This window comes from Chiloscyllium plagiosum, unplaced genomic scaffold (genome assembly GCF_037043375.1).
Source record: "Chiloscyllium plagiosum isolate Xiang-an unplaced genomic scaffold, Cpla_swu_hap1 HiC_scaffold_44, whole genome shotgun sequence".
NCBI lineage: Eukaryota > Metazoa > Chordata > Chondrichthyes > Orectolobiformes > Hemiscylliidae > Chiloscyllium > Chiloscyllium plagiosum.
In genome coordinates this window covers 14,042,573-14,066,468 of record NW_028270182.1, presented here as the reverse complement: position 1 = coordinate 14,066,468, position 23,896 = coordinate 14,042,573, and the positions used below count along the sequence as shown (strand labels likewise).

The following is a 23,896-nucleotide window of genomic DNA, read 5'->3' as shown; positions in this document are numbered from 1 at the left end:
AGGGAGGACTGTAATACCCCAACCCCTTGCATAATCGACACCATATATACCCTATACCAGGTGTAATTTGCATATGCTATGTACACCACACAGAATCCACACCCTGTATAACTGCAACCAACATATCCCACATCCTGCATCCAATACACCCTACACCCTGTATAATCTTCACATTGTATAATCTAAACCCGATATATTTTATGTCATGTGTAATCCGCAATTTATATATCCCACAATTTTACAATACACTACATTCTATATAATCCATACCCTATATCCCTCATAGCCTGTATATCCTGCACATTGTATAATTCTAAACCTGTATAAGCCACACCCTGAATAGTCCACACTTTAGATACACATCACCCTACTAAATATGCGCCCCCACACTGCACACCCTGTATATCCCAAACCTTAATTCCCCACATGCCATATAATCCACATTCTATACATCCCATACACTGAATAATCTGCACTCAATATACCCCAATATACTGCACACTTCATATACACTTTACCCAGTTTAATCTGCACCCTTTATATCCCACACCCCATGTATCCTGCAATTCATATCCTCTACACCCTGTATAACCCACATCCTACATACTCCACACCTTGTATAACATGGACCCTGTACAATGCACAACTTGTATATGTCACACCTTATATAGTCCACACCACATATACTGGGCACTCTATATATGCCACACCATATGTAATCCACACTCTACATGCTCCACACCCTGTATATCCCACATAGTTTGCACCCTACACCTCATGTAAGACCCCAAAACCTGTAAAATCTTCACTATATATATATATCTCCTAGTATGTATACCCCCACTACATAATCCACATCCTATATACCCTGTATAATCCAGACAAAAAATACACCACACCTTATTTAATTCATATCCAATATATAGTCGAATTATGTATAATCCATACCCAATATATTCTAAAATCTGTACAATCAGCATCCTATATTCCCACAGTCTATATATCCCACAATTTAAGTACACCGTACCCTGTTTTAAGGGCATCTTGTATATACTACACCTTGTATATCCTACTCCCTTTGTCATCTGCACCCTAGACATCCCACACTCTGTAAAATTGACACATAATATACCCCAAACCCCATATACACACACATATATGTCACACCCTATATATTCCTCATCCTCTGAACCCTAAAACCTTGTATAATCCAAACCCTACATCTTCTAAACACTGTATATTTGGCATCCCATATAACCCAAACCCTACACCCTATATAACCCTACAGCCTATATAACCCATCTCATGGATATCTGATATATATATATAATCCACCCCCATATAATCTCCCACAGGATATATTTTATATATTTATACTCTCTGTATAATCCCACATCCTATATAACCCACCCCATATAATCTCCCACACAATATATATTACATGTATACTCCCTATATAACCCCACAGCCTATATAAAGAGCACGCTAACCATGCTCCTCTCTCTGATTGGCTCTCCCTCCCGGTTGCTGTGGTGACCGGACGCTGATTGGCGGCGGTTTGCTCCAATCGGGAAGCGGAGCCGGGTTAGGCCCGAAGCCTGGGGGTCGGAGTGAGTGAGTATCCGGGACATCTCTCCCTGTCCCCCCGTGTGGGTGAGCAGTGAGCTGTCGGTGGGACGGAGAGAGAGGGCGATGATCTCTCAGCTCTTCATCGTGTCGGCCCGAGGAGACCACCTCATCTACAAGGACCGTATCCCAGAGAGAAACAGCCCCCACCCCCAGACACCCTGATCCCCACAGCCACCCCCCCCCACACACTCTGATCCCCACACCCCCTGATCCCCACGGCCACCCCCCACACACACCCCCTGATCCCCACCCCCACAGCCACCCCCCCCACACACACACCCACAGCCCCCACACCCCCTGATCCCCACCCCCACAGCCCCCACCCCCACACCCCCTGATCCCCCCACACCCCCTGATCCCCACCCCACAACCACCCCCCCACACACACCCTGATCCCCACCCCCACAGCCACCCCCCCCCACACACACACCCACAGCCCCCACACCCCCTGATCCCCACCCCCACAGCCCCCACCCCCACACCCCCTGATCCCCCCACACCCTCTGATCCCCACCCCACAGCCACCCCCCCCACACACACCCTGATCCCCACCCCACAGCCACCCCCCCACACACACACCCTGATCCCTACACCCACAGCCACCCCTCCCACACCCTGATCCCCACACCCCCTGATCCCCACAGCCACCCCCCCACACCCTGATCCCCACACCCCCTGATTCCCACCCCCATAGCCATCCCCCCACACACACCCCCACAGCCTCTACCCCCACACCTCCTGATCCCCACAGCCAACCCCCCCACACACACACCCTGATTCCCACCCCCACAGCCACCCCCCCACACACACCCACTGATCCACACCCATCATCCCACCCCCGATCCTCACCCCCCACACACACACCCACTGATCCCCACCCATCACCCCACCCCCTGATCCTCACCCCCCACACACACACCCACTGATCCCCACCCATCACCCCACCCCCTGATCCTCACCCCCCCCCACACACACAAACACTGATCCCCACCCACCCAACCCCACACACACACAGATCCCCACCCACCCTACACACACTGATCCTCACCCTCCCCACACCCACTGATCCCCACACACACACCACCACCCCCCCACCCACACACCCAGAGAGACAGGTGGGGGCACAGTGCATGGGGACGAAAAAGGGGACAGGGGTGTGTGGGTGTGATGGGGGGGGGAACAGGATGTGGGGATGGGGGTGGAATGGGGCAGGGTGTGCAGGTGATGGGGGAACGAGGGTACTGGGGATGGGGTGGGAAGTGTGGGGGGTAGTGGTGGTAGAGACGGGGAGAATGGGGGCAGTGTGTGGGTGTGATGAGGGCACGGGGTGTGAGGATGGGGGGACGTGGGGTGGGGACGGGGGTGCCAGGGCGAGGGAGGTGGGGACAAGTGGAACTGGGGTTGGGGTTGGTGATGGGGATGGGTGTGTGGGGATGCGGGGGTGTGGGGAGCGGCATGGGGATGGAGTGATGGGAGGACAGGGCATGGGGTGGGGACAGGGTATTAGGGTGTGGGCATAGGAATGAGGGGACAGGTCATGGGGGTGGGATATTGGGGGGACTGGGGGGGGGGGGGGGGGGGGGAGCAGGGCCCAGGCATGGAGTATTGGGGGACAGTTTCAGTTTGTGAGGGTAGGGACGGGTGGACAGGGCAAAAGGTTGGGGACGGGGGTGTGGGTGGACAGGATGGGACGGCTGCATGAGGGACAGGGGGTGGGGAGTGTGTGTCAGTGTTAGAGTTCATGCATTAGCTTTTCTCCCTGTGGAACATCCTGGAGGCTTTAGCTGTGTACAGTGGGTACAGCTCTGTGCTTGTAGGGGAAGGAGGTCATGTGGAGGTCCCTGTCCCTGAAGGAGGGGGCCTGGGGGAGATTCCCGGCCCTCAAGGATGGGGTCATGGGGAGGTCCACGTTCCTGGGGGAGGGGGTTCATAAGGAGGCCCCTGTCACTGGGGGAGGGGGTCATGGGGACATCTGTTTACTCAGGGTCTCTGTACTAAGAGGGTCTCTGTCTCTGGGAGAGTGGGAGGGGGTCAGTGTCCTTGGGGGACTGGGGAGTTTCTCTGTTGGAGACTAGGTGTCTCTCTGATCCTGGGGAAGTGGGAAGAGCTCTCTCTGTCTCTGGGGTGTTGGGGTGTCTCTGCCCCTGGGGAGTGGGGAGGTCTATCCCTGGGAGAGTGGGGTCTCTGCACTGGGGTAGTGTGTCACTGTCCTTGTGATAGCCTCTCAGTACTTGGTGAGCGGTGTGGAAGGGTGCTGTCCCTCTCTCTCTCTCTCTCTGGCTGTTTTCCTGACTGTGCTACATTCAGTTCGAGGGGAGGAGTCAAAGGATGTGGTCGATATTTTCTACCAGAAGGTGAGGTCTTTGCCCCGAGACCAGGCCCCTGTTGTCATGGTGAGTAGATCAGGCTTATTATCATCCGTATTCATAAACTATCTCCCACTTCCTTCCCTCTTCCCTCCAACCCCTCTTCCATGTTCCCCTCACCCTCCACCTCCTTGTCCCCTCCACCCTCCGTCCCTTCCACCCCCCACTCTCCATTTCCTCCTCACCCTCACCTCCACCCCCCCTTTCATCTCCTCCATCCACCCTCACCCCGTACCCTATGCAGACACATGTTGAGATTCTCTGGAACTGCCTTCCTCCTTAGGCAATACAGTTCGAGCCTGGGGATGTTTCTCTGGTGATTCTGGGTAGATTCTCGACAAGGGTGGTGGGGGTGCGGGGTGGGTGAAAGGTTATCGGGGTGGGGAGGGAGGAAGCAAGGCAGTGAAGGTGAGATACACGGTTCGGCCACGGTCTTATCCAACGGCTAAACAGGCTAAGGCAGACGATTGGCCTTACACAGTTAATGGTCAGGTCCTGGGAAGTATTATCGAACAGATGGACCTTGGGGTGCGGGTACACAGTTCCTTGAAAGCGGACTCTCAGCTAGACAGGGCAGTGAAGAAGGCGTTTGGCACACTTTCCTTCATCGCACTGAGTCCAGGAGGTTGGGATGTTGTATTGTAGCTGATCATGCCAGAGTAATATGTAACATTCTGGTTGCTTGTGGAAGGATGTTGTTAAACTGGCAATGGTGAAAGAAGAATGTTACTTGGTGGTTGAGCTCCAGGGAGAGGCTGTTTTCCCTGGAGCGTCGGAGGCTGAGGGATGATCTTAGATTAGATTACTTACAGTGTGGAAACAGACCCTTCGGCCCAACAAGTCCACACCGACCTGCCGAAGTGCGACTCCTTCACCTAACACTACAGGCAATTTAGCATGGCCAATTCACCTAACCTGTACATTTTTGGACTGTGGGAGGAAACCGGAGCACCCGGAGGAAACCCACGCAGACGCTGGAAGAATGTGCAAACTCCACACAGTCACCTGAGGCAGGAATTGAACCCAGGTCTCTGGCGCTGTGAGGGAGCAGTGCTAACCACTGTGCCACCATGCCGCCCACACATCTTATAGAGGTTTATAAAATCATGAGGAGCATGGATAGGCGAACTAGACAAGGTCTTTTCCCTGGGGTGGGGGTGTCCAAAACTAGAGGGTATAGGTTAAGGGTTAAAGGGGAAAGATATAAAAGGGATCTAAGGGGCAACTGTTTCACACAGAGGGTGGTGTTTGTATGGAATGAGCTGCCAGAGGAAGAGGTAGAGACTGGTGCAATTACAGCATTTAAAAGGCATCTGCACAGGTACCCAAACAGGAATATGGACTAAACAGAGGCAACTGGAACTCACTCGGTTTAGGAAACCTGCTCCCCCATTTCCCTGACCCCTCCCACCCTCTGCACCCCTATTTCTCCACCCCTTATTTCCCTTGCCTCTCCCCATTCTAATAGTGTCGTCTGTTTGTTTCTCACTCTGCCAGCATCACCAGGGCCTGCAGTTTATTCACATCCGACAGGACACGCTCTACCTGGTGGCGACCACACGTTGCAACGTCTCTCCGTTCACTGTCGTCCAGTTCCTCGTCAGGTACCGAGATGATTCACCACCTCCCAGTGACCGGGGCATGGTGTGGGTGGGAGGTGTGGTGGTTCTGGGGCTGGGGGTCATCAGGGTATCCTCTGTCTCTGGTCACTGTCCAAGGGGCTTTGTCTTACCTAGCCCAGAGCCTGGATTCTCTCAGGTAGGGCGGGTGCATCTGCACCCACCACGCACACGCTGACTCACAGACTCTGTCACACAGACTCGCGGACTCTGTCACACACGCTGTCATAAGAACATAAGAGCTCGGAGCAGGAATAGACCGTCCAGCCCTTCGGGCCTGCTCTGCCAGTCAATAAGATCATGGCTGATCCCATCGTAGACTAAGCTCCACGTACCTGCCCTCTCACCGTAGTCCTGAATTTCTTTACTGTTCAGAAAATTATCTATCTTAGCTTTAAAAACATTTACTGAAGAAGGGTCAACCACTTCACTGGACAGGGAAGATTCACAACCCTCTAGATGAAGAAGTTCCTTCTCAATTCCGTTCTAAACCTGCTATTTTGAGGCTATGCCCCCTTGTCCTAGTTGCCAGTGGAAACTTCCTCCATACTTCTCCCTTACCTGTTCCCTTCATAATTTTATATGTTTCTATAAGATCCCCCCCACATTCTTCTGAATTCCAACAAATATAATCCCAGCCTACTCAGTCTCTCCTCATAAGTCAACATCCCTCAGCCTGAGCGACAAATCTTCTCAAAACTTGCTAACATCCCCCCCAACTCCGGAATCAACCTCGTGAACGTCCTCTGCACCCCCTTCAGTACCTGTACATCCTTTCTGAAGTAATGAGACCAAAACTGCATGCAATACTCGAGGTGTGGCCTCACCAGCACCCTGTACAGCTGCAACATAATTTCCCTGCTTTTGATCTCAATCTCTTTCGCAATGAAGGACAAAATTCTACTTGCCTTCCTAATTGATGTACCTGCAATTCAACCTTCTGACCTTCATATACAAGGACACCCAGGAGCCTCTGTGCAGAAGCATGCTGCAACTTTTTATCATTCAGATAATAGTCCTTTCTACTGTTATTCCAGTCAAGAACTACACCTCATTCCCTGGACTGTATTTCCAGCTGACCCCAGCAGTGTGTGCCACCAGGCTGCCCTCTGACCCCAGCAGTGTGCGCCACCATAACCCAGGCTGCCCTCTGACCCCAGTGGTGTGAGCCACCATGACCCAGGCTGCCCTCTGACCCTAGCAGGGAGTGCCACCATGACCCAGCCTGCCCTCTGACCCCAGCAGGGAGTGCCAGCATGACCCAGACTGCCCTCTGACCCCAGTGGTGTGAGCCACCATGACCCAGGCTGCCCTCTGACCCCAGCAGTGTGCGCCACCATGACCCAGCCTGCCCTCTGAACCCAGCAGGGAGTGCCAGCATGACCCAGGCTGCCCTCTGACCCCAGCAGTGGGTACCACTGTGACCCAGGCTGCCCTCTGACCCCAGCAGTGTGCGCCACCATGACCCAGCCTGCCCTCTGACCCCAGCAGGGAGTGCCAGCATGACCCAGGCTGCCCTCTGACCCCAGCAGTGGGTACCACTGTGACCCAGGCTGCCCTCTGACCCCAGCAGTGTGAGCCACCATGACCCAGGCTGCACTCTGACCTCAGCAGTATAGGCCACCATGACCCAGGCTGCCCTCTGACCCCAGCAGTGTGTACCACTGTGACACAGGGTGCCCTTTGACCTCAGCAGTGTGAGCCACCATGACCCAGTCTGCCCTCTGACCCCAGCGGTATGTGCCACCATGACCCAGGCTGCCCTCTGACCCCAGCAGTGTGTACCACCATGACCCAGGCTGCCCTCTGACCCCAGCAGAGCATGCCACCGTGACCGAGGCTGCCCTTTGACCCCAGCAGTGTGTACCACTGTGACCCAGGCTGCCTTCTGACCCCAGCAGAGAGTGCCACCATGACCCAGGCTGCCCTCTGACCCCAGCAGGGAGTGCCACAATGACCCAGGCTGTCCTCTGACCCCAGCAGGGAGTGCCACAATGACCCAGGCTGCCCTCTGACCCAGCAGGGAGTGCCATAATGACCCAGGCTGCCCTCTGACCCCAGCAGAGAGTGTCCTCGTGATTCAGGTTGTCACTCATTGTTGACCTTTCCTGAAGCCCCTCTTGCTGGGTCTCTCCTCACTGAACACCTCGGCCAGTCCCAGATCCCTATCCCTATTTCGGGCAATCGTTCAAACCCTGTGCTCCTCTGGTGTTCTTCCCCGATTTCTGCTCCCATGACAAGACAGTTAAAAATCTTTTCATTGCAGTTTCTTTTGCCCAGAGTTTGTTGCGAAGCGAGCAGAGATGTAAACGTTTGTGTCCTCAGGTTGGTCAGTCTCATTAAGGATCACTGTGGAACTCTGAATGAGAAGACGCTGCAGTTAAATTTCGCTCTGGTCTATGAACTGCTGGATGAAATGTTGGTGAGTTTATACAGAGTGGGTTCCAGGGCAGGTCAGAGACATCGCCCAATCTTCAGACAGAGAATGGGGCTGAGACAGTCCCCTTTTTCAGACAGAGACAAGGACTGAGACAGTCCCCTTCTCAGACAGAGACTGAGGCTGAGACAGCGCCCTCCTCCTATACAGTTCCCATCTCAATCAGACTGCCGACACGACCATCTTGGTCTTCACATGCCACGAATTGAATCAACCTCTGCAGTGCCCGGTCAACAACAGGAACCACCTCCAACCCCACTCTTTTCAAATTGCCCATCAGAAGGGAGCAGGGGGTGGGATTAGTTTGGGATCGGGAAAGGGCTGTGCAGACAGCTTGGGACAGTTGGATTAGTTTGTGATTGAGAGAGGACTGTGGAGAGATTGTGGGGCAGTGGGATTAGTTTGGGTTTGACACAGGGCTGTGGGGAGAGAGCAGGGCATTGGGATTAGTTTGGGGTTTGATACAGGGCTTTGGGGAGAGAGCAGGGCAGTGGGATTAGTTTGGGGTTTGATACAGGGCTTTGGGGAGAGCAGGGCAGTGGGATTAGTTTGGGAATTGGCACAGGGCTATGGGGAGACAGCAGGGCATTGGGATTAATTTGGGATTGGTACAGGGTTGTGGGGAGAGAGTGGAGCATTGGGATTAGTTTGGGGATTGATACAGGGCTATGGGGAGAGAGCAGGGCATTGGGATTAATTTGGGATTGGTACAGGGTTGTAGGGAGAGCATGGGGCATTGGAATTAATTTGGCACTGGTACAGGGCTGTGGGGCAGTGGAATTAGTTTGGGATTGATACAGGGCTGTGGGGAGAGCAGGGCAGTGGGATTAGTTTGGGAATTGATACAGGGCTGTGGGGAGAGAGTGGGGCAGTGGAATTAGTTTGGAGATTGATACAAAGCTGTGGGGAGAGAGAGCAGGGCAGTGAGATAAGTTTGGGATTGATACAGGGCTACGGGAAGAGAGTGGGACAGTGGGCTGTAGGAGTGAGGAGAGCTGAGTGACTGAGAATTGAAAACGTCGCTGCTGATTCTGTGGAAGTAAAAAGAGGGAAAGAAATTTGCCCATCCGTGTGAAGTTATTCCGGGGGCTGAGGATTCTGATCCATGGGGAATCCCAGCAGATAGACATAACAATCAGGACATTTTCCCAGAACATCACACGCTCTGTGGGGATCTGGCGGAAGGGAGGGGGGAGTGGGTGGATGCACCCACCAGCGATCTGCTCTGAATGGGGCTGACCAGCCCCATTCTGGTGGGACAAGGAATGGGCCCTGTAGGGTGGGAGGGTGGGGGTGACAGGGTGTCGGTGGAATTGACCGGACTTTCCCCCACACAGGATTATGGGTACATACAGACCACCTCCAGCGACATCCTGAAGAATTTCATTCAAACGGTGCCAGAAACATCCAAACAATTCAACCTCTTTGAACTCAGCAACATTGGCCTGGTGAGTGTTGGGAGTTGAGCCCCTCCACCCCTGAATTCTCCCCTCTCATCCTCCCCTCACCCTTTGGCCATTCCCCCATCCGTTCCTCCATCCCCACTTGTCCATCCCTCCCTTCCCTCATCGATTACCCCCTCCGTCCATCTTCCCTTGTGCTCTTCCAATTGCCTCCTTGCTCCCCTCGTCCAATTTCCCCCTCCCTCCCCTCCTCCGTTCCTCCACCCACACCTCTTCCATTCCCTTCTCCTATCCTCTGTTCATCCCTCACATCGTCCATTCTTCCCCCCCACTCTCTTTCCCCTCCCTCTTGCTCCCCCACACCCATCCCTCCCCCTCTCCCCATTCCTCCCCCTCTTTCCCTCACGCCCCCCCTTTGCTTCACTCCATCCCCGCTGTCTCTCCCCCACATGTACCCCTCTCTTCGCTCGCTTTCCCTATATTCCACTCTGTCTCCCCACCCCTCTCGCTCGCTTTCTCCCTACCCTGCTCTCTTCCCCCAACTCCTCCCGCCCCCCCCTTCCTCTCATCCCTTGTACTTCCCCGTCCTCCTGGCCCTCCCCAGGGTGTGCCTGAATGTGCTGGGGGAGCGTGAGGTTCAGGGCTTACAGAGAATCCCAGTTTGGGTGGAGCTCTGTTGGGCTTCAGAAGCCCCATGTCTCTAACCTATGCTTCCTTTTGCAGTTTGGAGCAGACACCCAGCAGAGCAAAGTGGCTCCCAGCATCGCTGCAAGCAGACCGGTGTTCGCAATGCGCACTGAAGAGGTGATTATCAGGAGCTGCACCCGGTTGTGGGGGGGTGGGGAGGGGTGTTACCCGCTGGGCCTGAGACAACACTCCTCCCAGTTTCTCAGCAAGGGTCTCCTGAGTAGAGGCCCCCAGGACAGTGACACCACTCCCTCAGATAGAAGTCCCCTGAGAAATGACTCTCACTGGGGAATGGGACTGTACGACGGGTACGGGTCCTCTGGGATTGGTCTGGGGGTCCAAACGGAACATTTAATACATACAGATTTTGTATCATCACCACAGGGGCTGAAGACGGAAATCTTTGTGGATGTCATTGAGCGACTGACGGTGGTCATCGGAGCCAACGTGAGACAATGTTTTATCAGAAGGATTGGTATCTGGGGGTGTGGGAGTGTGTCAACGCTCTGTATCAGGGCTGGGAGGGTGTGGGAGGTATCGACGCTCTGTGTCAGGGCCCAGGGGGTGTGGGAGGTGTCGATGCTCTGTGTTGGGTTCAGTGTTATCGGGGCTGTGTTCCTGATCTGTCATGACTTACCTCTCACTGGGAATGTGTTCCAGGGCAGTTTGATGAGGGCGGATGTTCAGGGAGAGGTGCGGATGAAATGTTTCTTGCCCAGCAGCACAGGTACATGTTCCAGCTCAGCCCTAAACTAATTCCTGCACAAATTCAGGCTGTAAACATGCCAGTCTGTCTGCCTGTCTGTCCCCTTCTTTCTCCCAACTCTATTCCTTCCACTCTCCCAGCTTCTCTCCCTCCCTCTCTTCTCCCCCCCTTCTCTTCTCCAACTCTCTTTGCCATCCTCTCTGTCTTTCACTGTCCCTCTCTCCTTCTGTTGCCTCTTTTTGTTCTTCTTTCTCCTTTTTCTTTCTCTCTCTCTCTCTGTCCCTCCCTGCCTTTCTCTCTCACCTTTATCTTCCTCCTTTTTCTCTTTCTCTCCTTTGCCCCTCTCTCTATCCTTTTCTCCTACCTTTCGTCTCTCACTTGCCCCCATCTCTCTGCCTCCTTTTCTCCTCCCTCTTTTCTACTCTCCCTCTTTTTCCCTCACTTCTGCCCACTTTGTCACCCCCTCCTTCCATCTCTCTTTGTCCCCACTTTCCTTCCCTCTCTCTATCCCCCCTCTCCTTCCCTCCTCTCTGTCACCCCCCCCCACCGTCCCTCCGTCTCTCTCTCCATCCTGAACCTGTTCACATTTGATGATCCTGCTAGCCCTAGCTTCTCCCCATCACCATCCTAATCTCGGTGTCTCTCATTCTGGGCGGGTCTTAGTAACTTGCAAGATTTTGCCCTCCTCCGGTTATGAATGACACTTTTTTATTTGTCTCTCCTGCCAGAAATCCGAATGGGGTTGAATGAGGAGTTTAGCATTGGGAAAGCCGACATCCGAGGTGAGTGGGTTCGACAGGAGGAGGGTTGGCGCTCAGGGGATGTAGGGCGTACGGGGTGAAATGATCATGCACTCCGACAAGCCATGCCAACACTCAGTTTCTGTCACCTCACGCACTGCCTGACCTGCTGAGCTCCCCCAGCCTTCTGTCTGTCTGTTTGTTTCAGACGTCCAGTCTCCGCGGTGTTTTGCTTTTATAGAATCCTGGCCGATCCAGTCCCTCTTCACACGTCAGTCCTGCCATCCCAGGAATCAGTTCTTTATACATAACAGCGCAGTACAGGCCCGTTCACAGGATCCGGGTGTTGCTGGGATAGTCCAGCTTTTATTGTCCTTTTCTTATTGCCCCTTGAACACGGTGGCTGGTCCACGTTGCTGCGGGTCTGGAGTTACATGTAGGCCAGACCGGGTAAGGATGGCAGATTTCCATACCCTAAAGGGCATTAGTGACTCAGAAGGGTTAGCGCTCGCCTTCTCATTCCAGATTTGGTCACTGAGTTTGAAATGCTACCACTGACCGTCGTTAGAGTATCACCTTTCGAAGGTTTAACACAGTCCTCTCTGTTCGGAATACTGTTACAACACAGAGTAAACCCCTCTGCTAATTTAAACCCGACACACAAAGAAGCTCACTTCACGCTACAATCTGTTAAATTTTGAGAGGCAAAGACCTATTCCAGAGTCACTATTTAAAGTAAAAATAAACAATTTTATTCTTTAAGTCCAAAAAAGAACATTAAACAACTGTTTATAACTCCTTCCTCTTAAACCTACCTTTTACCTCCCACTCGACAATACTGGTCCGATCTGTTCTCCTTGGTTGAGGGGTCAATCATGAGCAGGCATTTCTTTAGGTAAAGGGTGGGACATTCAGAGGGGATTTGGGAAAATACTTTTTCACTCAGTGGGTGGTGGGAATGTGGAATGCACTGTGGCTTGCGAAGGTCATGGAGGCTGGAAACCTGACAACCTTCAAGAGGTGTTTGGATGAGCACTACAGTATTCTGCCTCACAACTCTTTCATATGATCAGGTACCTTTCAGAGAGCTATTCTGCTAACATCTATACTTGTTGGTGTTCTTGGCAGTTCTCCCCCTAACTGTTCAAAATGTTGGTTTTATACCCCCGAAGCATCGAATCATTTCATTGATTTGATGTCATCCCAAACAGTAAAATGCAAATTTGATTGGACTTTGACAGTAAAATGCAAATTTGGTTGGACTTTGGTATCTGGGGAATAATTTCAACTAATTGGCCGAATTTGAATTTGTTGTTGTTCCATGGCAACCCAGAACCAGCTATTTGTGTCAACCAAATGTTACGTTTTTACTTTGTTCAGGACACTCTGTGCTTTCAGTCAGTCCTTGTTCACTTCCTCTCTCTATCTTAAAGGTACAGTACACACCTACACCTTGACAACAATACCTCCAAGTTTCGTGTCATCTGCTAAGTTTGAAACTGTGTCCTGGCCAGTTGAGGAGGGATTGCTCCAGATTGAGGGGGTAGGGAGAACTGTTTTGATGAACACCGAGATATTGGAGGCTCTGTTGGGCTTAAAAACAGACAAGTCCCCTGGCCCGGATGAACTGCATCCCAGGCTGCTGTGAGAAGCAAGGCAGGAAATTGTAGCACCTCTGATGCAAACTTTTAATTAGAGTCATGCAACACGCACATAGACCCTTCGATCCAACCAGTCCCTGCCGACTATAATCTCGAACTAAACTAGTCCCATCTGCCAACGCTTGGCCCATCTCTCTCCAACATTTGAGTGACTGCAGTCCAGCGGTGTTCCACAAGGATTAGTACTGGAACCCTGAATGTTTGTTTTATATATATAAATTATATAGATAAACATGTGGGGGGAATGTTAAGCAAGTTGACAGATGACACCAAGACGGGGGAGGCGGTGTTTTGTGATTGGGATGGGTGAGCTGGGTGGGGATGTTTTGTGGTTGGGATGGGGGTGGGTGGGGTGTTTTGTGGTTGGGATGGGAGGCTGGGTGGGGGTGTTTTGTGGTTGGGATGGGGGTGGGTGGGGTGTTTTGTGGTTGGGATGGGAGGCTGGGTGGGGGGTGTTTTGTGATTGGGATGGGAGGCTGGGCGGGGGGTGTTTTGTGATTGGGATGGGAGGCTGGGCGGGGGGTGTTTTGTGATTGGGATGGGAGGCTGGGTGGGGGGTGTTTTGTGATTGGGATGGGCGAGATGGGTGGGGATGTTTTGTGGTTGGGATAGGGGTGGGTGGGGTGTTTTGTGGTTGGGATGGGAGGCTGGGTGGCGGTGTTTTGGGAACATGATGATGATGAATATCAGAGTTTGGGATCTGGGTGGGGACAACTCTGTCCTGGGATGGGGAGGAGAGCGAGGTGGGGTGGGGGGGATGGAGTGCAGCTGTGTCCCGGGATTGGGGGAATGGGGAGGCTGTGTGCCAGGATTGGGGGCATGGAGGAGACTGTGTGCCAGGATTGGGTAGGGATGAGGTGCAGCTGTGTCCTGGGATTGGGGAGGCTCTGTCCCAGGATTGGGTAGGGATGGGGTGCAGCTGTGTCCCGGGATTGGGGGTTGGGGATGGGGGAGGCTGTGTCCCGGGATTGGTGGGATGAGGGAGGTTGTGTCCTGGGATTGGGGGGATGGGGTGCGGCTGTGTCCCAGGATTAGGGGGATGGGGGAGGCTGTGTCCTGGGATTGGGGGGATGGGGTGCGGCTGTGACCCAGGATTAGGGGGATGGGGGAGGCTGTGTCCCGGGATTGGGGCTGCTCCTCTCATTGCTCTCTCGGCCTCAGGATACGCAGCTGCCGTCAAGGTCGACGAGTGCAGCTTCCATCAGTCGGTCAATCTGGACGAATTCGAGAGCGACCGGATCCTGAGAGTCGTCCCTCCCCAGGGAGAGGTAACTCATCTTCAAACGTGCCCCCCTCCTCCCCTTCCTTTCTATCCTCCTGTAACCTGCCACACCCCAACCCATTTTCCCTCTCCAACTGCACTCCGTTCTCATCACATCATCCCCCCCCAAACCTGTCCCACTTCACTCCCCCCTCCCATCGCATCCCTCAGCCCCCACAGTTCTTTCTCTCTCACTACCTCTCCGATACATTCTGTCTCTCCAGCTGACTCTGATGTAGTCTCCTTTCTCTCTCTCTCTCTCTCTCTCTGTCTCTCCCCAGCTGACTGTGATGCAGTATTCGTTATCGGACGATCTTCCAGTCTCTCTCCCGTTCCGACTGTTCCCAACTGTGGACAAGGACACCGACAGCAAGTGAGAAACTTCACCTAAAAACTCCTCCCTCACCAGAGTAGTGTACTGAGAGGTTTAGTTGGGGGTAGAGTTGAGGGAATAGTTTGGGTTAAGGAGCAGGGGCCAAGTTTTGTTTTTCCCCCCAAAAGAATCCCCCCCCGAGCTCTCCTCTCGCTGATTACACTTTGAATTCCAGGGGCCATGTTTTGTTTTTGCAGGGGCTCCTTTATCTTTCGCAGTAAGTTGGTGCAGTCTCATATAAATACCATCATCTGTATTTGTGTTGATGTACGGGGTATTCGAACTTTCCAAACAGTTGGATTAGTAGAATTCAACAATGTCTTTTTGCAAAGTCTTGGAATGTTATCTCTTTTCTAATTAAAACGAGAAAGTGATTTCACTCATTGGCAGGATTGAAGGTCCGAGTCCCAACGTATCTCTTTCCTCTCAGTTCACTGACAAATTTCCCCTTAGAAAAATCTGTTGCTGGGCAGTAACTTTTTGTAATCTTCAAAGATTATTCATATCAGCAGGTCTTAAATGTACCAGCCCAGTTCCCAGTAAAGTGTAATCATTCAGTGACCACACAGCTCCACTTTTCCTTTGAGGTGTGGGGTAAAGCACCTAATAACTGAATTATTATTTCCTAATAAAAATCTGTTGTCCTTGCACGACATATATAAAGTAGGCGTTGGTTTCCCAGAGACCACATGTTTAATTTGGCACAAGACAGTAGTCATAAGTTAGCAACGAGAGATTTTTTTTAAAAAACTGACACATGCTTCCACACACAAAATAGACCATCGCCCTCAATACAAATGAGGACCATGAGCTGGAGTAAGCCATCCGGCCCTTCGAGCCTGCTCCACCAATCAATATGACCATGGCTGATCACCTACCCTCTCACCACAAACCTTCATTCCTTTACTGTTCAAAGAATTGCCTACCTTAGTTTTAAAAACATTTACTGAGGAAGCCTCCACCCACTTCACTGGACAGGGAATTGCATGGATTCACAACCTTCTGGGTGAAGAAGTTCCTTTTCCATTCCATCCTAAACCTGTTCCCCCGAATTTTGAGGCTATGCCCCCTTTGTCATAGTTTCCCCTGCCAGTGGAAACATCCTCTCTACTTCTATCTTATCTATTCCCTTCATAATTTTATATGTTTCGATAAGGTGTTCCCCCCCCCCCCCCCCCCTTATTCCTCTAAGTTCCAATGAATATAATCCCAGTCGACTCAGTCTGTCCTCATAAGCCAAACCCCTCAACTCCAGAATCAACCTCGTGAACCTCCTCTGCACCCCCTCCAGTGTCAGTACATCCTTTCATAAGGAAGGAGACCAAAACTGCACGCAGTACTCCAGGTTTGGCCCCACCAGCACCCTGTGCAGCTGCAGCATAACCTCCTGTTTTCAAAGTTATGCAGCAGACCCTTAGTCCAACACGTTCATGCTGACCAGATTTACCAAACTAAACTAATCCCATTTACCCACTTCCCTCTAAACCTTTGCTATTCACGTATCTGTCCAAACGTGTTGTAACTATACCTGCAATTACCATTTTCTCCAGCAGTTCATTCCACACACCCCTCTGTGTGGAAAACATTGCCCCTTGGGGCCTTTTTAAACCTTTCTCCTCTCGGCTTAAAACTGTGCCCTCTAGTTCTGAACTTCCGTACCCTCGGCAAAAGAGACTTTTGCTGTTTACCTAATCTGTGTCCCTCATGATTTTATTAACCTAACCAGCTGTGCACAGGTGAGGTTACAACTGAACACATCTCTTTCTTCACTCTGGTCACCACAGGGATTGTGTTGCAGACCTTCAGGGAGAGAATTTTCCCTCAGCCCTGAGTGTTTGGAGCATTTAGTAGGGGGATGTTGGGGTGGGCATCTGTTTCTTTTCTTGCTTTGTATCTCTTCTGTCTCAGTGTTTAATTATTGTCAACTATATTGAGCTCTGCTCAATTTTCCCTCTGTCCCTCTTGCAGCCGCCTCATGGTGTATCTCAAACTCAGGTGTGATTTGTCTCCAAAGAGGTGAGTAGCTGATCCTCTGGGCTCACACGAGATGTCAGCGCTGATATTGCTCAGTTTTAACCCCTGACCCGAGTCACTAATTGCCTTTTGTTTTGATCTACAGTCAAGCTTTGAACGTCACTGTACACCTACCTGTGCCCAAAGGGACAACAAGGTCAGAAAATACATCTTGCTTTACTCTGTATCTAAGCTTGTGCTCTGTCTGTTGTGGGAATGATTCAGACGGAGCTTTACTGTGCGCCTAATCCTGTGCCGTCCCTGCCCTGGGAGTGTCTGGTGGAGATTAGCACTGCTGCCTCACAGTACCAGGGATCCAGGTTCGATACCAGCCTTGGGCAACTGTCTGTGTGGAGTTTGCACATCCTCCCCATGTCTGCGTGGGGTTTCCTCTGGGTGCTCTGGTTTCACAATCCAAAGATGTGCAGGTCAGGGTGGATTGGCTATGGTGAATTGCCCATAATGTTCAAGGATGTGTAGGTTCGGTGCTTTAGTAAGAGGATCGGGGAATGAGTCTGGGTGGGTTACTCTTTGGAGGGTTGGTTTAAGATTTGTTAGGCCAAAAGGCCTGTTTCCACACTGTAAGGATTCTATGATTGATTCTGCTTTCATTTTAATAAACTAGAAAGCTGGCTGTGGTGGTGTTTGTTGCCATGGAGAAGGTGATGGTGAGCTGCCTTCTGAAACTGCTGCAGCAGTCCCACCCATACAGTGCCGTTCATAGAATCCCTACCTCTGAAGGCATCTTTCTCATACCACCCCTGCCATCCCTGTAACTCTGCATTTACCGTCGCTCATCTACCTAGCCTGCATACCCCTGGATACTACAGGCAATTTAACATAGCCAATCCACCCTAACCTGCACATCTTTGGACTGTGGCAGGAAACCCATCCAGACATGGGGAGAACATGCAGACTCTAAGACAGTCACCAGAGGCTGAATTAAACCTGAGTCCTTTGTACTATAAGGCAGCAGTACTAACCACTGAGCCATTATATCGCCCTTTTGACTCTGACAGTGAAGGAACAGTGCTGAGTCAATGCTGGGTGGTCCATCTAGTTTAAGTCAACGGCTGTGTCGTCTGTGCCTCAGGCTGGTTAAGAATCAAACCCCACTGCTGTCGGTCTGGAGTCTCCTAGACCAGACTAGGTAAGGACAGCTGATTTCCCTCCCTAAGGAACAGGAGTGACAGAGACCAACATTTACAACCACCAGCCGTAAAGAGAGTTGGAGCTGATCACTGAGCTCTGGTGATGTAATAAAAACAGAACTATGGAGTTAGCAGCAGGATCACATCCTGGATTAGATCCGGTCTGAGGGAAGATCTGTTCCTGGACTTGGATCCATTCTGGGACAAAGTCTCACTGTGGATCAGGATCCTTTCTGGAACAGTGCCTCAAGACGGTTCAGGATCCCGTCTGGGTTAGGTTTCCACTCCTGACTCTAAATCTATTCTGGGGCAGTGGCTCATTGGAGACATGGAATCCAGGCTGGAGCAGGATCAAATCATTAGATTTACAGTCTGTCACAGGGGCTATCACTGACTCTGGGTAACAGTTTACAGTCTGTCACAGGGACTGTCACTGACTCTGGGTAACCGTTTACAGTCTGTCACAGGAGCTGTCACTGACTGTGGGTAACCGTTTACAGTCTGTCACAGGAGCTGTCACTGACTGGGTAACCGTTTACAGTCTGTCACAGGGACTGTCACTGACTCTGGGTAACCGTTTACAGTCTGTCACAGGGACTGTCACTGACTGTGGGTAACCGTTTACAGTCTGTCACAGGGGCTATCACTGACTGTGGGTAACCGTTTACAGTCTGTCACAGGGGCTATCACTGACTGTGGGTAACCGTTTACAGTCTGTCACAGGGACTGTCACTGACTTTGGGTAACCGTTTACAGTCTGTCACAGGGACTGTCACTGACTTTGGGTAACCGTTTACAATCTGTCACAGGAACTGTCACTGACTCTGGGTAACCGTTTACAGTCTGTCACAGGGACTGTCACTGACTGTGGGTAACCGTTTACAGTCTGTCACAGGGACTGTCACTGACTGTGGGTAACCGTTTACAGTCTGTCACAGGAGCTATCACTGACTCTGGGTAACCGTTTACAGTCTGTCACAGGGACTGTCACTGACTGTGGGTAACCGTTTACAGTCTGTCACAGGGACTGTCACTGACTCTGGGTAACTATTTACAGTCTGTCACAGGAGCTGAGCAGTCCCGATCAGCGTGCAGAGCTGGACTCAGTCACTCGGTCTGTGCACTGGACCATCCCACGTTTCCACGGAGGCTCTCAGCTCTCTGCCCTCTTCAAGGTGAGTGGAGTGGGGCAAACAGTTTGCGAGGAGTGGTGGAAATAGACAGTTGAGGAGGGGCGCGAGAGAGAAGGGAGCTGGGTAAATTTGTTCGGACACGTCCAGAGTTATGCAAGATTGAGTCAGGAAGAGTGCTAGCGATCAGCAATAAGGTAGATTTAAAAAGTAGGCTTTAGCTTTAAACTTTAACAATTAAAAAGCTCGAAAGAATTTTCCCTAAAGTTTCAATACCCCAAGTAGGTGGATTACTAACAGTCGTAAAACCCGGCTATTGCATAAAGGCCGTTCAACTCATCAAGTCTGCAGAAACCCGAACAGCATCCCACCCAGACCCTAACCGCATAACCCTCCATCTTTACCATGGCTGATCCTTATATGCAATGCTGCAATTCACCGTGGCCAATCTACCTAACCTGCTCACCTCTGGACAGTGAGGACACTCGTGCAAATGCCACATCGTCACCAGAGGCTGAAATCAAACCCAGGTCCCTGGTGCCACAAGGCAGCAGTGCGAGCCATCGTAGATCAAAAAAGAAAAAGGGGTGTCAGGGGTGAGGGAGTGTTCGTGTGAATCCCTGTAGCAATGCCAGGGAGCAAATTGTGAACTGTTTGAGTGGGGAAGGCTTGGCGGAGAATAGACAGAATCAGCAGCATACTTAATTCCAGCTTCACACAAGGTACTGGGGAGAGGACAATCCTCTGTTGATTAAAGATTCACTTTACATGAACAAAGACTGGGACAGGGGTTAACGTACAGATAGACCGATCAGTGGAATATGGCTAGTATTTTCCCGCAAGGTGGTGTTCATTGGGAATTCAATTATTCACCACTATTACTAATGGACTTGGGATGACGGAGTGGAAAAGCCCATACAAATGGCAAGTGTTGGCCTAATCTCAGCAATGCAGACAGACGCATAAAATTGCAGCTGTCTGACAGACTATAGGTTACAGTCGTTCCTGTAGAAAAGGCTCAAAAGAAGAGGATCCAAAACTACAACTAAATAGAAGATAGAACAAAGAAGTGACACCAGAAGATGTTCCAAGGGGACAGCAGTGGGCTGGCCATCAACCTGGAGAAAGGAATTGACTCACGAAGCAAGAGGCAGATTTTTGTTAGTGTGCATTTGGAGAGAAGGCTGGGTGATGCAGTGGTTTCAGATTCACAAAGGCCTAAGATATGGAATGTAGAACTGGGCAGAGCAGGTGAGCTCTATGTTTTAGATGGTCGGATGACTGACTGCAGTTTGGGTTTGTTTGTACACAAATCACCAAGTTAACATGTCAGTGTTAAGCAATCAGCCAGAAATATGTCTGTGTTTGGATGGGTTTATGGAGGGTGATGCTCCTCACCCTTTTGCTGAGGAACGTGTTAAGGGCTGAGGAATGCGAAGTGACCATTCTAACTGGTGTCCACATTTTTCCCCACCCTCTGCAGCTGGAGGTTCCAGGATTAAGCGCCTCGTCTCTGCTGGAGCTGGGTCCCATCTGCATGCAGTTCGAGCTCCCCATGAGCACCTGCTCAGGGCTGCAGGTTAGGTTCCTGCGTGTATCCAGCACACATCCCCCACTGCCCCATCGGTGGGTCCGCTACGTCACACACAGCGACTCCTATGTCATCCGCCTGTGAATGGGAAGGAGTGGGGGCCTCCTGGGTCTGTAAAGTGGTCTCAGGCGAGGGGGCTTGACCGAAAAGCGAAATGGTCTCTCTTCTGGAGCGAGGACGGCCCTGGGTTGCTTCAAGTCAGCACCTCAGGTCACAGCTATGAGGGGAGCCTCTCCAACACACCTTGCCACTGATGCAGATCATGCCAAAAACTGTGCTCAACCATGTCTGAATGGGATATGGCGGGGGATGGGGGGAGGGGATTTTTCTAAACAAGCGTACAAATAAAAACCTGAGATGAAGTTGTCAGTAGACAGTGTAGAAAGTGTTCAAGTTTATCCTTCAATGGGATTTGCAAGGCTGGCATTTGTTAAAATCCCTGATTGAACTGGAGCTTGCTGACCCATTCCCAGGGACAAGCGCTGGAAAGTAGGATGAGAATAGTAAGGTGCCCATTTTTTGACTGCTGCAGACTTGATGGGCTGAAGGACATTTTTCTGTGCCATAGGCTGGAAGAACACAACAAGCCAGGCAGCATCAGAAGGTGCAGACGTCAACATTTCGGGTACAACCCTTCCTGAAGAAACGTTGACTTCTCCACCTGCTGCTGCCTGGCTTGCTGTGTTCTTGCAGCCTCCTGCTTATGTACTGCGGATTCCAGCATCTGCAGGTTTTTGTTTGTCTCTAAGTAGGCCAGACTGGGTGAGGCTGGCAGATTTCCCTCTCTCAAGGCCTTTGTTGTTAAAATCTATCAATATACACGAGACAGGTGTTCATCCTTATGCTTACTCCACCATTCAATAGGATCATGGCTGATCCTCACATCCAGTTTTCTGTGTTTTTCCTTTAAGCCTTCATCCACAAGACATGACTCACAATATGCCACAAATTATGTGAACGCGATATAACTTTTAATAATGGCTGATAAACTAAACAACAAAATCTCTTTACATCAGAACTATACAAAAAAAAGTTCAACTATACAACAGAGGCAAGAGACCCTGTCCGGATCCTTACTTGTGGGGGGGGGGGGGGGGGGGGAGAAAGAGAACACATTCACCTGCTCTCGGTGATTAAACCTCATCCAAAAATCACTTTTGCAGACACGTGATCAACAAATACAACTGAAATCAGTGCCTTTGGTTTTGTCACTGCGAGCAACTGGCCTCTAGCACAGAGAGACCCTCAAACACAAAATCGTTCCCTCCCCATATCCCAATTCACTCCAGCCAATGACAGCTCCACGGTGCAGGACTGAAGGCCAGACGTCGGCAAGTTCATTCAGTTGCTTCAGAAATCCTGAGAAGACAAGAGGCAAGAACTAGAGGGGCAGCGTTCTGGGTCAACATGGGATACAGTAACAGCGAGACTGATTGAGCCCAGATCCCACCCCCACCCACCAGTTAGCTGCAGAATGGTTTGGTGAAAATTACAGACGACTTGGGGTCAGATGGATGGCCCTCCAGCTTGATCTAATTACCTACCCGTGCCCCACCCTGCATGCTTTCATCACCTCATTCCATGATTCTTCCACTTCTACATCATAGCTGAACAGCTTTGGCTTGGACTCGCTGGTGTTCAGAGGAACAACAGGGGAAGGGGATCTGATTGAGACACAAAGTGAGACTGCTGACTTATTCACTGAGCTTGTAAGTTGGTTGGCAGGAATTTCATCACCGTACCAGCGCGCCTCCAGATGAATCGTTGGCGTTCTGTCCTGCGTGCATATGTTTACGTGATCCCAGTTTGCTGAGGTGGGTGCCATCACTTCTGGCTATGTTTGTTAATGGTTGGTATATGGGGTCTAACTTGACATATTTGTAAATGGACTTCTGGGTGGAGTGTAAACAAACTTACCAGCTCAGCGAGCAAGTCAAATTACTCACCCACAGTCTCAGCTACAGACCTTCAGATGTATAAAATGCTAAACGGGGTTGATAAGATAAGGGCATTGGCTTTAAAAGGCAACCATGTAGGGGTTTATAAATCCATGAGGGGCATGGATAGGGTGAATAGACAAAATCTTTTCCCCTAGGGTGGGAAGTCCAAAACCAGACGGCCCAGGTTTAGGGTGAGAGGGGAAAGATATAAAAGGAACCGAAGGGGCAACCTTTTCACACAGAGGGTGGTGCATGTATGATTAGATTAGAGTTAGATTACATTACAGTGTGGAAACAGGCCCTTCAGCCCAACAAGTCCACACCGACCCGTCGAAGTGCAACCCACCCAAACCCCTACATTTACCCCTTACCTAACTCTACGGGCGATTTAGCATCTTTGGACTGTGGAAGGAAACCGGAGCACCCCGAGGAAACCCACGCAGACACGGGAAGAACGTGCAAACTCCACACAGTCAGTCGCCTGAGGCGGGAATTGAATCCGGGTCTCCGGCGCTGTGAGGCAGCAGTGCTAACCACTGTGCCACCGTATGGAATGAGCTGCCAGAGGAAGTGGTGGAGGCTGGTACAATTACAGTATTTAAAAGGCACCTGGATGGGCACGTGAATAGGAAGGTTTAGAGTGATATGGGCCAAGTCATAGAGATGTACAGCACGGAAACAGACCCTTCAGTCCAACTCATCCATGCCAACCAGTTGTCCCCAACCAATCTAGTCCCATCTGCCAGCACCCTGCCCATATCCCAGTGCTGGCAAATGGAACAAGGTTAATTTAGGATAACTGGTCGGCACGGACAAGTTGGACCAAAGGGTCTGTTTTTGTTTTGCACAAGGAGGAATGTCTGTTATAGTCTTGAGCAAGAGGAAGGAGCTTCAAAACTGAGGTGAGAAGTAACTATTACATTCAGAGGTTTGTGAAGCTGTGGAACTGTGTCCTAGAGGGCAGTGCAAGCAGAATAAATCACCAGATTCAAGAAAGAAATAGATAAGTTTCTGGTGAAAAAGCAGGATAAAAGGCTATGGGGATGAGGTAGGAAAGACAGAGGTAAGGGCTGAACTGCCTGCTCCAGCTCCTAACTCCTGTACTCCCACCTTAAAATTATTCAAAGACATTTGAGCAGAGTTCCAAAGACTGAGGACCTGTGACAAAAAAGTCCTTCTCTTCGGTTTT

General features: G+C 51.1%; 2 protein-coding genes across 3 annotated transcripts in view; one reads left to right on the top strand and one right to left on the bottom strand.

The window, feature by feature from the left end:
• The first annotated feature begins 1,588 nt into the window (after positions 1–1,588).
• On the top strand, positions 1,589–21,141 carry ap4m1 (adaptor related protein complex 4 subunit mu 1). 2 transcript variants are annotated; one of them, XM_087982684.1, is made up of 15 exons: positions 1,590–1,750; positions 3,937–4,022; positions 5,493–5,599; positions 7,940–8,036; positions 9,389–9,499; positions 10,178–10,258; positions 10,526–10,588; positions 10,802–10,868; positions 11,576–11,629; positions 14,410–14,516; positions 14,791–14,882; positions 16,851–16,898; positions 17,002–17,052; positions 19,104–19,221; positions 20,660–21,141. In XM_087982684.1, the coding sequence occupies exons 1-15, from the start codon at positions 1,693–1,695 to the stop codon at positions 20,849–20,851; spliced, it is 1,332 nt and encodes a 443-aa protein (XP_087838810.1). In that variant the 5' UTR covers positions 1,590–1,692; the 3' UTR covers positions 20,852–21,141. The 2 variants fall into 2 exon arrangements, with proteins under 2 accessions (XP_087838812.1, XP_087838810.1); XM_087982686.1 differs by lacking the exon at positions 9,389–9,499 and having other exon boundaries at positions 1,589–1,750.
• A 575-nt stretch (positions 21,142–21,716) lies between these two features.
• stag3 (STAG3 cohesin complex component) overlaps positions 21,717–23,896 on the bottom strand; it is a 60,096-nt gene continuing 57,916 nt past the window's right edge. Inside the window, exon 37 of the mRNA XM_087982683.1 lies at positions 21,717–22,126. Within this exon, the coding sequence (XP_087838809.1) occupies positions 22,118–22,126 (9 nt within the window). The 3' untranslated portion in view covers positions 21,717–22,117. The remainder of the gene's footprint in view (positions 22,127–23,896) is intronic.